The sequence below is a fragment of the Muntiacus reevesi genome, chromosome 11 (genome assembly GCF_963930625.1).
Source record: "Muntiacus reevesi chromosome 11, mMunRee1.1, whole genome shotgun sequence".
Lineage (NCBI taxonomy): Eukaryota > Metazoa > Chordata > Mammalia > Artiodactyla > Cervidae > Muntiacus > Muntiacus reevesi.
In genome coordinates, this window is record NC_089259.1 from 68591443 (window position 1) to 68605855 (window position 14413).

General features: G+C 45.1%; 1 protein-coding gene across 1 annotated transcript in view; it reads right to left on the reverse strand.

Moving 5' to 3' along the window:
- The window catches only part of LOC136144515 (ATP-binding cassette sub-family C member 4-like), a 150191-nt gene that overhangs the window by 135588 nt on the left and 190 nt on the right, over window positions 1–14413 (reverse strand). Inside the window, exons 2-3 of the mRNA XM_065902421.1 lie at window positions 8414–8524; window positions 7748–7868 (exon numbers count right to left, since the gene is read on the reverse strand). Coding sequence (XP_065758493.1) covers window positions 7748–7868; window positions 8414–8524 — 232 coding nt within the window. The remainder of the gene's footprint in view (window positions 1–7747; window positions 7869–8413; window positions 8525–14413) is intronic.

Sequence of the window (14413 nt, forward strand, 5' to 3'; positions counted from 1 at the left end):
ATTAAATTGCTTTCAGAAGTCAGTTTATAAGGTACACAAATGAATAATTATGTTGATATCATTGAGAATTGGGCTTAGACATTGGACAAAGAGAATAGATGATGGGAGAAGAGAGACATGTAAGCACAATAACAATCAACTGTGGAAAATTCTGAATGAGAATACCAGACCACCTGGCTTGCCTCTTGAGAAACCTATATGCAGGTCAGGAAGCAATAGTTAGAACTGCACATGGAAAAACAGACTGGTCCCAAATAGGAAAAGGAGGACGTCAAGGCTATATATTGTCACCCTGTTTATTTAACTTATATTCAGAGTATATCATGTGAAACACTGGGCTGAATGAAGCACAAGCTGGAATCAAGATTGCTGGAAGAAATATCAATAACCTCAGATATGCAGATGATACCACCCTTATGGTAGAAAGTAAAGAACAACTAAAGAAACTCTTGATCAAAGTGAAAGAGGCCAGAGAAAAAGTTGGCTTAAAACTCAACATTCAGAAGACTAAGATCATGGCATCCGGTCCCATCACTTCATGGCAAATAGATGGGGAAACAGCAGAAACAGTGGCTAACTTTATTTTATGGGCTGCAAAATCACTGCAGATGGTGATTACAGCCATGAAATTAAAAGACACTTACTCCTTGGAAGGAAAGTTATGATCAACCTAGACAGCATATTAAAAAGCAGAGACATTACTTTGTCAACAAAGGTCTGTCTAGTCAAGGCTATGGTTTTTCCAGTAGTCATGTATGGATGTCAGAGTTGAACTATAAAGAAAGCTGAGTGCAGAAGATTTGATGCTTTTGAGCTGTGGTGTTGGATAAGACTCTTGAGAGTCCCTTGGACTGCAAGGAGATCCATCCAGTCCATCCTAAAAGAGATCAGTCCTGGGTGTTCAATGGAAGGACTGATGTTGAAGCTGAAACTCCAATACTTCGGCCACCTGATGCGAAGAACTGGCTCATTTGAAAAGACCCTGATGCTGGGAAAGATTGAAGGCAGGAGGAGAAGGGATGACAGAGGATGAGATGGTTGAATGGCACCACTGACTCAATGGACATGAGTTTGAATACACTCCGGGAGTTGGTTATGGACAGGGAGGCCTGGCATGCTGCGGTTCATGGAGTTTCAGAGTCTGACATGACTGAGTGACTGAACTGAACTGAAGCACAATAAGATGAAGTAAAAACACTAGTGTCCTGCATCTGAATTGGATTGGAAACACCCATATAAACATATTTGTTTACCTTAAAAAAATGTATTCTAACTTTGTCTAATGAAAAAGCCAAGAAAAACAATTAAGAGCAGCAAGCTCCTCTAGCAACCAGACTATGGTCTATAAATACCATTTCACACTAAAAGAAGACAGGGCTGCTTGGAGAAATGGATGACTCCAGGGCTGAGCAAATGCTGTACAAAATGAGATAAAAACATCCTGTCACACCAGAAACCAAAAAACAAAACAAAAAAAGACATTTAAAAAAAAAACTAGCAAAGACTTCTACAGATGTGCAAAATACTTAGGACCCAACCTGAATAGACCCCCACTGCCCAAAGATGGCCAAATGCTGGCACAAGCATAACAAATGAAATGGACTGAAGCAGATCAGAAATGCTGAAATCCATGAGCTCAAACTGACATTCACAAAACCAAACCAAACAAACAATAAAAACTCACTAGCCCCAGAGGAAAACCAACTTATCATTTTGAAAACGGGTTTTAAAAAGTAAAAAAATCATTTTCTCCTATTCTCCCTATAAATACTATATTTCAGGGTTAATCAAAGAGCTTAGAACATCCCCATTTTGCAACCCTTAATGAATTAATGGACTTTGAGAAAGGATCATGAATAGCTCCTAACATTACACACACACCCATACCACCCCCCCCTCACACACACAAAATGTTATGTAGCTTATAAGGGAGATATGCAACCCTACCTCCTACATAGACAAAAGGGGGGAAGGGAATCCAAAGGAGTTACATCAAACTTCTAGACCTAAACACCAACCTAAGGTGCCAGAGGAACATGTTAATTGACACAGGGGGAGAAGCGATCAGCTAAATCCAGGCTGTGGGAATCTCTACAGGACAAACAACCTAGAGGCACGGGGTGGAGGGGAACAGAAAAGCAATCTGTATAACCTATGTCAGCCAAAAGTACCTTATTTAACACTGCTTCTGACAGCAAGAGGGGAACAAGACAACTGTGAGCACTGGCTAGATATTAATGACATTGAAGTTAATATTTATGCATCATAATAATAATAATGTTTATGCTAAATATGTTTAGTGTGGGGAGATTCCACATCTTTTAAAGATACATACTAAACTATTTATGGATAAAAATAATATGATGTCTTGGAACTGCTTTAAAGTAATCTACGGAAGTGAGAGTGAGTTTCGGATGAATTAAGACTGCTCATTATGGCAATTATTGAAGCTGACTTAGCGTGACATAGGGGCTTATTTCCCTTTACCCTTCTGAGTTCTTAGCTGAGGATCCCTATAATAAATGACAGAATAACAGGAGAAAATCAAACAGAAGTTTATTAACATGTATATTTCTGATACATATGCAAAATAGCAAGAAGAATGAGGCTGTGGGAGGAGAGGAAGCTTCAGGACATGATGCAGAGAGCACCGGTCTAGGAATCAGAAAGCTGTGCTTCGGAAACCAGGTCGGCCACCTGCAAGTCACAAGATTCTAAGCCCATCAAGTATCCTCCGGCATCTCCAGGTCCTTATCTATGGAAATTCCCGCCTTGCCTCCCTCGGAGGAATCCTGGGACAACTAAATGAGCTGCAACAGCTCAAAGTGCTCTGAAATCACTTGAAGATTTTTATTAACAGAAGTCCAGGGCAAAGACTTACTCTATTCATAATGGAAAGGCTGGTTTGGCAAAGGGCTTGGAAAACTCATTGCAGCTTACAAGTGATCATAGTAGAACAAGAACTCTTGAGAAAAATCATGGGTAAAAGCCAAATTTTCCACACTATAATTAAAGTTTCACTTCTAAGCAGATTGCTAAAATTTTAACCATTATGAATGCAGTCTTTTAAAAAAGAGACAACTATCACCCTGACTACTTAGAGAAAATGGATTGAGGGGAGTGAAGTGAACAAGTGAAACAGATGAGGAAACTTAAGAGGTACAGACACCAATTTATCAAATAAATAAAAGGGGATTGGGAGAAAAGATAAATAAATAAAATATTTAAAAATAAATCACAAGATTATAATATATAACATGGGAAATATACTCAATAATACTGGAATAAATTATTATGGTGACAGTTGGTAACTAAATTTACTATATACTGTATCAAATATTAAATCACTAATGATGTATACCAGAAACTAATAAAACATTATAAACTGATCATACTTCAATTTAAAAATTTTTTAATTTTGCAATAAAAACTTACATATACTTAGAAAAAGAAAAGAAAATGAAAATCATCATTTTGAAATCATCAGCTTCATTTATAACTCAAGGTCATCACTGTGGATATTACTAACACCTAATGGCTAATGCGATGCTCTCAGGAACCAGCAGGGCGCACACAGCAGGTCTGCTCTGCAGGTCCCTCTCTGCTTGGCTCATTGACCCCCTCCTCCTCTCCCTGCTGTGTGGTCCTCAGTGGTTGCTCTCAGCCCACAGTATCTCTGCCACCAGCAGCCACTCCTCAGCCTCCTGGGTTGAGCAAAGTGAGGGACACATAGAAGAAAGGGCTGGGAAATAAATGCAAAGCCCACTCAGCTCCTTGGGAACCAGCCGTGAGTTGAGGCACAGAGCCCACGGTGGGACGCAGAGGATCCTGTTTACTACCTGCCCATCAGCTGAGTTCCAGAGTGAAGGTTTACACACACATGGGCTTCCCACGGCCTCCACCTGGACCAGAGACCACCAGTAAAAGTGGATTCAGACAAAGGACAAGTGACCAGAAAAGACCAGGCCACTTCTTAGGGTCCTGGGAAGAGGACATAACTCCCGGCCACAACTCCCCTCTCAGGGGAAGGGACTGGGTGAACCCACTCTGGCTCTCTGAGGTCACCCCACTTACACACCAGCAGGTGGAGACCTCACCTCTCAGAGAGAAGCGCTGATGACCTGGGGAGGTGGTCTCTGTGACTCAGGCCCAGGCAGAGGCTTTAGGCTCCTCCTCTCCACCCTGAGGGCCCCGGGCAGGCGGAGACCTGTCCTCCCCACCTGTGGTCCCCATGGAGGTGCACACAGGGGCCAGGGGTTCTGGGAACTTGCTGGCTGTTCTGTTTGAATTAGGGGTGACCTGCAAGGGCTCCACAGCCTGCTACCTGTTTCCCTGGGCAGTAGAGATACTCCTCACTTCTCATAGGACAGAGATTTTCATATCTCAAAATCCTAAAACCTAAAAGCCTCACCTTGGACTGACATCACCCCGCTTTTTCCAACTGGTGCTGCCAGGAGTACCTGGGAGGCCCTGCTCGTGCTGAGAGTGGAAAGAGCACACTGCTTGGGATCATGGATGATCCACGGGGTGTTCTGTCTACCCAAGGAATTGAAAGAGGGCTGGAGGTCACCAAGGAAACACGTTTGTGTTTTAGAGACTTCTGGATTGAGTTTACATTTTCCACTGTCTAAAATACAAAGACCAACAAGCAGTACAGATAGATCACAACATGGGAAGTTGCTTCATAAAAGCAATTATTTAGCTAAATAGCACTGCTACTAGTACTAGCAGTACTACTACACAGATGAACACTTACATTTATGGTCCCCTACTCCCCACTTCTCCACCATGACCACTCAACAACCAATATCCTAAAAGAGTCCAGAGCTCTACCACTTGCACTTTATGCAGCCCCCAGGGACCCTTCTGGACCCTCAGGTGGCTCAGATGGTAAACAGTCTGCCTCTAATACAGGAAACTTGGATTTGATCCCCAGGTCAGGAAGATCTTCTGGAGAAGGAAACAGCAACCCACTCCAGTATTCTTGCCTGGAGAATTCCATGGGCAGAGGACCCTGGCGGGCTACAGTCCATGGGGTAGTAAAGAGCTGGACACAACTGAGCGACTAACACTTTCACTTTTGGCAGGATATATTCCAGAGGCTGGTCAACTTTGAAACCAACACTCCCAGCACCACAGTGGGGCAGATTCACTCTCAGGAAGACCCCAGATCCTGCAGCCTCTCCCTCTATGTCTGCTTCTCCCATGAGCTGCCACATCCAAGAACCAAAGCTCATATTAGGATGGGATCCATCGGGGCTTAGTGACCCCACCCAAGGAGCCAACAGCCTAGGGCAGCAGGAAAAACAAGCAGCTCAGTTCAAACCCAGACACATGGGCTATGCTTTGAGATCCACTTGACTTTAAGCTTCTTTAGCATCTGGTACCAAAGAGAAACTAGAGAACCAGGGACAGCAGAGAGAGACCTGCTCCTGATATGATCCAACATTAAACCATGAGGCCGCTCACCCAACCAGGCACCTGGCAAGAGCCACAGGCACACACCGAGGCCCCAGGGTTTCCTGATAAGCAGAATTCATGAGAGCTCTGCTGTGTGAGGTCAGGAAATTCTGCACAAACAGGCCACACCAGCTTGCCACCTGTGTATTTCAAGCAGAGACTTACTGTGACTATGTGGAAATACCATCACCGGGACAGCTGCACATGGGACAAAGAAGGGCTGGGACAGCCTGACGGGCTCCTGCTCCCTCTCCCACCCGCTGTCCTTCACAAGGCACTGCAGCATCTAGGTGGTCAGAGCCCTGTCTAAGGTGGCACTCTGCCCCACATAGCTGTCCACCCTCTGGCACAATCGCCAATCCTCTCCTGACGTCAGTGAGAACTCCATCCCCCAGGACCACCCAATCCCCTGGGAGGTGACAGATTCTCCATCTTTCCAATTGTATGGGGCGGACTTCACCTTCTCAGCTGCCCACTGCCCACAGTGCCCTTCAGTACAGCACAGCCTTTAAACAAGAGCCACACTGCCCACCTGTAAACCACCTGGCCCACCCACCTCACCCCAACACAATGGACTGATGACAGCTCATACCTTCTCCACCTAAAACCCCCTTTCACAGCAGCTGCATCTTCCATCCCTCCTGCTCTCACACACTCACAGCCCGCCCGTGTACCTAAGGCAGCGCTAAGGGACCACGGAGACCACGAGCCACGCAGGGGGTCTGCAGCAGACCACCAGCAGGCTCAGCCAGAACAGAGGGCTGACAGCACTGTGTCCCCAGGCGGACTGTCCTCTGGGAGGTCTTGACCCAGGATCTTCAGGGTCATGGAGGTCACTGACCTCACAACTTTCTGCCTTTAATTTTCCCTGCCCATCCCCTCCTCCACCCTCTGCCAATGCCAGGCTACCAGGATCCCCCTTCAACCAGCAAACCACCCCCACAGCCAGGATGGAAACCAGCATGGAGGGTGCACAGAATTCATGGTGAAGTTGAAGCTCCTCCGCATGAAGGGGTCTGGCCTGGATGACCTGGCCTATGGGGAGGGGGCACCCTAGGGAAGGGTGTGCCAGGGACACCCCAGGGAAGAGCTCTGTGAGCTCTGGCAGCTCCAGCCCAGATGCAAGGCCCCAGGTTCTGTTCCACAGAAAGGGGATGATCCTTTCTTAGAAAGCACTGATCAGATGTGACCTGGGAAAGCCAACAATTACTTGCTGAGCACCTCTAAAATGTCTTACATTATTCTGGACTCGACTCCAAGTTTGAGTGAGTAATAACTGGTCAGTCGTGTCCAACTCTTTGCGGCCCCCTGGACTGGAGCGTGCCAGGCTCCTCTGTTCATGGACTTCTCCAGGAAAGAATACTGGAGTGGACTGCCATTTCCTTCTTCAGGGTATCTTCCTGACCCAGGGATTGAACATGGGTCTCCTGCATTACAGGCAGATTCTTCTGAGCACCAGGGAAGCCTACTGTTAAGAGACATTTCTAAGTATAAGGACAGGCCAATTTAAAAAGTATCAGCAGATACATGTTTGACTTTATCTTACCATCTATAGGCAATACATTAGAATATGTAATGAATCCATACACCTTTTCCAAAGGAATACCGGAGACAGAAGCAGCAATAAAGTTATAAATGACAGTCATCAATCAGATGAAATCATTGTGATGAAGCTTGTCTCTCTCAAAGATATTGGGACTGGGCAAGTGGTCAGGAAAGAAATATAATGTGCTTTTAACTTTGTATGAAAAATAATGTTCAGTTCCATGTTGTTGAACATAGTTCTGTTGTTGCTACATAAACCCTTTACTTCAAATTACTGTCCAAATACTTTATTAAAACTCCACTTCTGGCCTTTGTTTTGGAATCTGTTACATTTGTTGCCATCTTCTCGTCTCTGTCCTCTGAAGCTTACTTCCTCCAAACCACAGGACACATATTCCCTGAGGTTGTAAGATATTCTTTTGGTCTAGGGTCACTCAGCATTTATATTCAGCATCAAGAACATCCTAACATGATATAAAATACCTTTCCTTTCTGGTGCTATCTTCCCATTACACTATATTTTAATCAGTTAAAAGAAAAATAGTAATCTCCAGAGGTCAAGTCCTTTAAGAATCTGTCTATACTAAAGATAAATACAACCACCGATCTACATCATGATTCCTAGATGAGATTTATTTACCCTTAGACCTCAAACCCCTGTCCTCTCCCCGCCTCAGTCCATCCATCTCAGGACTGACCCATGTACACTGAAAAGCAAAGCAGGGTATGGAAAAGCTTTTACCTCAAGAAATGTTAACATTCCCAAAACTAAGTAGGATTTCCCGTAACACTTTACGATTGCTTTCACTAAAGAAGGCTCCCGCACATCTTTCCGGGCTCTCAACACTTCCTGATCCCAGTACCTGCAGAGAGAAACAAAGCACCGTGAAGACCAGCCCTGCCATAGAAAACAGGGGAGGGGACAGAGCAGAAGATGAGCCTTCACTACAGGGCGCTCTGAGGGGCCCCATAGATGCTGGCTAAATGCTCGCAGGGCTCCTGAAAAATGAGCAGTGCAGACTCTGAAGCACCAGGAAAAGCACCAGACCAGGTCTTCAGAGAAAAGTCCCAGATTATAGAAACAAGTTCCTGCTAAGCTTTGCTGGACTCACAGGTCATGAGCAGCTCAGAAGGGCAGACACTGTCCTCCAGGGACCCTACCTCTGGGGCCAGAGCTAGGTCTCCAGGGCCATGGCTGAGGGCTCCCTCCACGTCCACTCACACAGGGAACACAGGCTCCCCCAGCCTCCAAAGTGGGCTAAGCCTGGGGTCAGCATGAAGGGGTGAGGGTTCAGTGTCAGGGAAGGAGGCTCAGAAGACCCCAGAGGAAGGCAGAGCTTTGCCCACACCTCTAGCCCCACGTGGAAATTCTCACTCTCCCTCCCCTTCTCCCTCCTGCCGTGCTCACCCTTGCAGTTCTTCTCCAAGGTGCTGGGAGCGATCTTCTGGAAGCACCGAGTACATGTCATTTGCTTCTAATTTCCGTTTGTGACCAATTTTAAACAAGGGGTTTAGCCACCTGTTAAAAATTAAAAAGACAGTTACATATATCCAAATTACACATCTTTGTCTAATTAGAATCCTACATTCATGGACATTGTTAAAAAAAAGTCTACATTTTAAACATACAAAGACGCAGGGAGAAAATTAGACACATGCTTACAAACACATAAACACATATATCAGGGTGTCAGTAAGTCTCTTTGGCTTACACACACTATAACTTAACTAAAATACTCTGTTTGTGGTCTACTGAACATACATTGTACATCTACTTTAATTATTAAGAAAAATACATTTAAAAATCAAAATAAAGTTACCTTGGTTCAGGAGCACAGAGCTGAATGGCCATTGTGGATAAGGCCGTAGATACATTCCTGTATTACCAAGCACTTAAATTTTCTGAACTGTATCAGACTCAAGGATTTTGCTGTTGTTATTTAGTGGCTAAGTCGTGTCTGACTGGTTTTGTGACCCCATGGACTGCGGCCCTCCAGGCTCCTCTATCCATAAGATTTCCCAGTCAAAGATACTGGAGTGGGTTGCCATTTCCTCCTCCAGGGGATCTTCTTGGCTCAGGAACTGAACCCGTGTCTCCTGCACTGGCAGATAAGTTCTTTACCATTGAGCTACCAGGGAAGCCTATCAGACTCAAGAATGCCTCCAGTCATATTCACATAAGTTGCAACCTTGTGGTCTCAAGACCTCCTTAGTTCAGCTAACAACACAAAGGAAATTTTACAGGGGATCACATTACAATACATCAATCACCCTGAGTCCAACAGGCTCTGGACCCTGACCTCCTTACAGCCCCGTCAGGCTCCCCTCACATGAGCCTCTTTCTGACCCCGACCTTCTGAAGATGTCCTAAAGATGAGTAACATATTTCCAACTAAAATTCATACTTGAGATTTTTCTTATAGTCCTCCCTATAATTAAAGCAGAAATTGCTAGGCAGTGTAAGACTTATTTTAATTTCAATTTTTAATTCCTTTTTTAGTTTCAATTTTTCTCTTCTCAAGTAAGCATCTTACTCTTTGTTCCAATTTCCAGTCATTCAGAGGAATGCCTCCCTGGTCTGGAAGGTCATAAAGCATTCAGACCCAGGACAAGACAATCATTAACTGCTGTCCAGTTTATCAAGGGAAAAAAAAAAAAAATCTAACTCCAAAAAGACCATTAGCTCTTAAACCATACTTTTTGGTCCCTAAATAATGGTCTGGGGTCTTGAGAAAGGGTCAAGGGATGGCATTGCAATGTCAAGAGAAACTGAGAAACTGGGGGATCCAAGAAAGTCATAAAAGTGACAAACTGGACACTGTGATGTTTAAATTAATTGGTCAAAAATGACGCATAGTAAAGTCATGAGTTAACCAAAAATGTACAGATCAATACTAGTAAAGATATAAAACTGCTATAATCCTTGCCTTTTGGGGGCCCTTCACTCCCTCTCAGAGTCTATGCTGAGGACTTTGTATCTCTATCTTCTAAAATAAACCTTGCCTCTGTGTTTGCGAGTTCCCGCAATTCATTCTTTGGTTCTGTGAAGAGAACTCAGGTTTCATGTTTCATTATCACTTCCTAGCAGATTAATTTCTTTTGAAATGTAACACAAGACTTTCATAAGGGCTGAAATTTTACTGACTGTGGGATCTGCCACCTTCAGCCTCGGTCAGGGAATAAATATAGCCCCCTAAACTTCCAGGAAACTCCACTAACAGCTGAGAACATCACCAAACTACAGTTCCTTCATGCCCAGGCTTCTGCCCAGGGATATCAAGGTTACCCTCATTGCCATCCAACCCCAGCAAAGGCGTATGTGTTAGTCAAACCACTGTTTTCTTGGGGCCCAATCTTTCTGATGAGCCCTCCACCTCCAGGCATAGCTGACTGTAGATTGACCATGCCCAAGGGCTCTGGGAAGAGGATCATACCAGACCTGGGGGGGTCTGGTCTATGGAGGCAGTATCCTGGATGGAAGGGCACCACCATTAGTCTAAACATGACTCAAAAAAACCTAAAGACAGTGTGCCCCTGAGGGTCCTCAAGGCCCCTCGGGCAAGGATCACCCACATTGGGCCACTAACTGTCTCCAAGAAAACTCTACTAGTGAATACTGGGCTATACAAGGCGTACACCCTGATTCAGGTCACATTCAGATTTTAATTACACTCACCCCACCTCCCATCTAAATGGAGCCATTCATCTAGTCAGGAGGCAGCTGGACTGGACTGGTAATGGAAGGAGTTGTCGCCCCTGTAGCATCCTTGGTGAGCCTACCACAAGAAGCAATTTATAAAGCCAAGACTATTAAAAAAAAAAAAAAGGCACTTGAACATTGGCCTGGGCAACTAAAGAACTTGGCTCTAACTTTAGAAAGATGAAATCTTCACTGGGCCTCTGGTCTGCATGACACTTCACCACTGCATAGCTCCTGATTACCTGCTGGCTGATCAGGGAGGAATTCCTGCCCTTGCAATTATTTCCTGTTGTTTCTGTGTTAACGTGAGTGGTCAAATAGAAGACAGTACAACCTGACTGTTAGAGAAGGCTGCTTGCAGACAAGGAGGAATATCATATGACATCGCTTATACGTGGAATGTAAGTAAAGGCTACAAATGAACTCTTTACAAAATAGACTTAGAGTCACAGATGTAGGAAAAAAAAAAAACAACAACCCTATGGTTACCAGGGGGTGAGAGGAGGGACAAATTGGGACACTGGGATTGATGTACACACACTATAATATATAAAACAGATAACTAAGAAGGACCTACTGTACAGCACAGAGAACTCTATTCTATACTTTGTAATGGCCTACATAGGAAAAGAATCTAAAAAAGAGTGTATATTTGTATATGTGTAACAGATTCACTTTGCTGTAGAGCAGAAACTAATACAACATTGTAAATCAACTGTACTCCAATAAAAATTCAATGAAGAGAAAGTCGCTTGATCAAATACTCAGAACAAGAAGGGCTCTGATGGAACAAATTTGGGTGGGACAGTATCAAAAGGGCAATCTCAGCTTCCTGGGCTTCTGCCATTCTTGGGACCCCTTACAATTATTCTCCTTCTCCTGCTCTTTGGTCTGTGTATCCCCAACTGCATCATTAGTTTTATCTGGTCTTTACCAGGGTGTGAGAAATTGGGACTTCAGGCAGGTGACAATCATATTTATTTTAGCTATCCACTCCAGTATCCTTGCCTGGTGAATCCCATGGAGAGAAGAGCCTGGCAGGCTACAGTCTGTGGGGTCACGAAGAGTTGGACACAACTGAGTGACTAACTCTTTCACTTTCACTTCCTGCTTTTGTCTGAGTCTCAGGATCAAAGGAGGAAGTTACAGAGAAAAATAAAAACTGGCTAGAACTAGCTAGGCCCAAAATTGGAGAAGGAAACGGCAACCCACTCCAGTACTCTTGCCTGGGGATTTCCACCGACAGAGGACCTAGTGGGCTACATTTCAAGGGATCGCAAAGAGTTGGACAAGACTGTGTGACTAACTTTCACTTTCAGGCCCAAAATGGTGAAAAACCTAACCTCCCCTAGACCCTGAGCCTCATTTATGCATTCGCTGTAATATATTAGTATGCTAAATGGCATCCTCACCCATGCAGTGAAAGCTGACAATGGTTATGACAACAATCCACACAAGGACTAAAAATGAGTGTTGCCCTTCAGGTCCAAACCATACCTTTGTTCTCAGATAAGTCATGAATATTCCTCCCTCTCTTGATTTAATTTCCTTGCTTTTACCTTGACCCAAATTGTGTTGAGAAGTTGATTTTTGAACTAAGCTCTCGCTTCTCCATTCTTTGGTCATTGAATAAAATTTGTGCTGTTCCAATCTCACCATCAATTTAGTTATTGGCTGTGGGAATCTGAGTGGAAAAGCAACCTCTTCAGCCAAGATAAGGGGTCTTAGCCTGGGCTAGGAGCCCAGTACAAGGCAGGAGACCAATTTGGTGACATCAGTTACATATACAAGGAACACTATCTTCAGAGCCAGCCTGCTTGACTTGGGATCCTGCTCCATTACTTACTGGCTGTGTGGCAGTAAGCAACTTACTCAACCTCTCTGCTTCAGTGCCTTCAAGTATAAAATAAGAGGTAATAGTGCCTTTCCCTCCAGCAGGAAAACTGGAAATGGGTGCTTAACCAAATCAATGAAAAGTTCTCACCTTCCAATTTTACATTTTGAAAATTCACAAACAGAAGGTGTTTGGAAAGTTCCTTGCCCTGCCTGAAGTTAAGGAGAATTTTTCCTACTTTATTATTATTTACAGTCACCATACCCATATTCCTTCTTCTAGGCCCCTCTTTCTTTAAGGGCCACCAAATGGCCAAGAGATGAAGTTACACACATTGAATACACCACCATCAAAACAAGCATAGAAGCTCCCAACCCTTGGAGATCCCCTGGGCTGTTCCATAAAACAAGAAAATACTAGAACTGGGGGGAAAGATAAATGGGTCAGGGTCCAGAAATAAAACAATTAGTAATCATGCAAGTGTGATTAAAGCCCAAAGGTTCAGGACCACATAGTGGTCCCAGCTACCACATGGAACAGTTCAGTTAAGAGCTTCAACTCTGAGCTGTTTTTCATCTGTGTGTTTCCTCTGGGCTCAGGGACCCTTCAGTGGTTTCAGGACCAAATGACTCCTGGGCAGGGCCACCTGCATTAAGACCATGCACTGCTTCTCTGAAGGCTAGAGATTGGGAAAGACCTCACAGGCTTCAGAGACTCTATCCCCAGAGTGGTCTTCAAAGATGCAAGTGGAGATACTCAAATTAAGGAAAGGGGCTGGTCAAATACATCCTCCAACCCTGGCTGTGTGTCCCAGGCAAAAGCAAAATGTGTTCAAGAATAGTGTTCCCAATCATTAAATAAAAGACCTTTCATCTTTAACCCACGTGAAATTTGCCACAACTAGGAACCAGGTCACACAGTGAGAGCCACACAGGGAGAAACGGAGAGGGAAAGAAACACAGGGTCACAGACCTGGGGGCAGAGGGGACCCAGGGCAGCTGGAACACACTGCCACACAGGGCATGTGGGAAAAGGCGGGGACATCACTGAAAGATGGCAAAGAAGGTGGAGCACTGAAGGACTGATGCCTTCCAACTGTGGCGCTGGAGAAGATTTCTGAGAGTCCCTTGGACTGCAAGGAGATCAAACCAGTCAGTCTTAAAGAAAATCAATCCTGAATATTCTTTGGAAGGACTGATGCTGAAGCTGAAACTCCAGTATTTTGTCATCTGATGCAAACAGATGACTCACTGGAAAAGGGTCTGATGCTGGGAAAGATTAAGGGCAGAAGCGGGTGTCAGAATGAGATATATAGATGACATCACATCACATCACGGGTGCAATGGACATGAACTTGGGCAAACTGGAGACGGTGAGGGACAGAGACCTGCAGTGCTGCCATCACGGGGTTGCAAAGAGTCGGACACGACTGAACGACTGAACAACAATGGTCTAAGGCACTAATTAGATAAAGGAAGCTGTTCATAAGCTGCTTGCTTGGGGCTGGGGACGGGGTAGGGGGTGGGGTGTGACGCTTCAGTTCAGAACTGGGAATTCCTGAGCAGTTCAGGGGAAGCCGGGAAGAGTAGAGGCCGGGTGCTCAGTGCATTTCCCACTGGGCTGGGATTTCCCCCTGGCAGCCTTCCCGCTTCCTGCTCTCTGACTCTGGAGGGGCTGCCGGCAGCAAGGCACGGAGACCCTGTACCTCCGCCACCAGGTCCCCGGGTCCCCTCCCCACCCCTGCTCCCCACTTCCTTGCCCAGTCGTGCCCCGCCTTCCCAGGGGGCAGGGGGCAGCAGGGCTGCGTTGGGAGGGTCCACACTCATTTCCGAAAGTCGCGGCAGCGGAGGGCGCCGTGACTGCAGCGTATCACG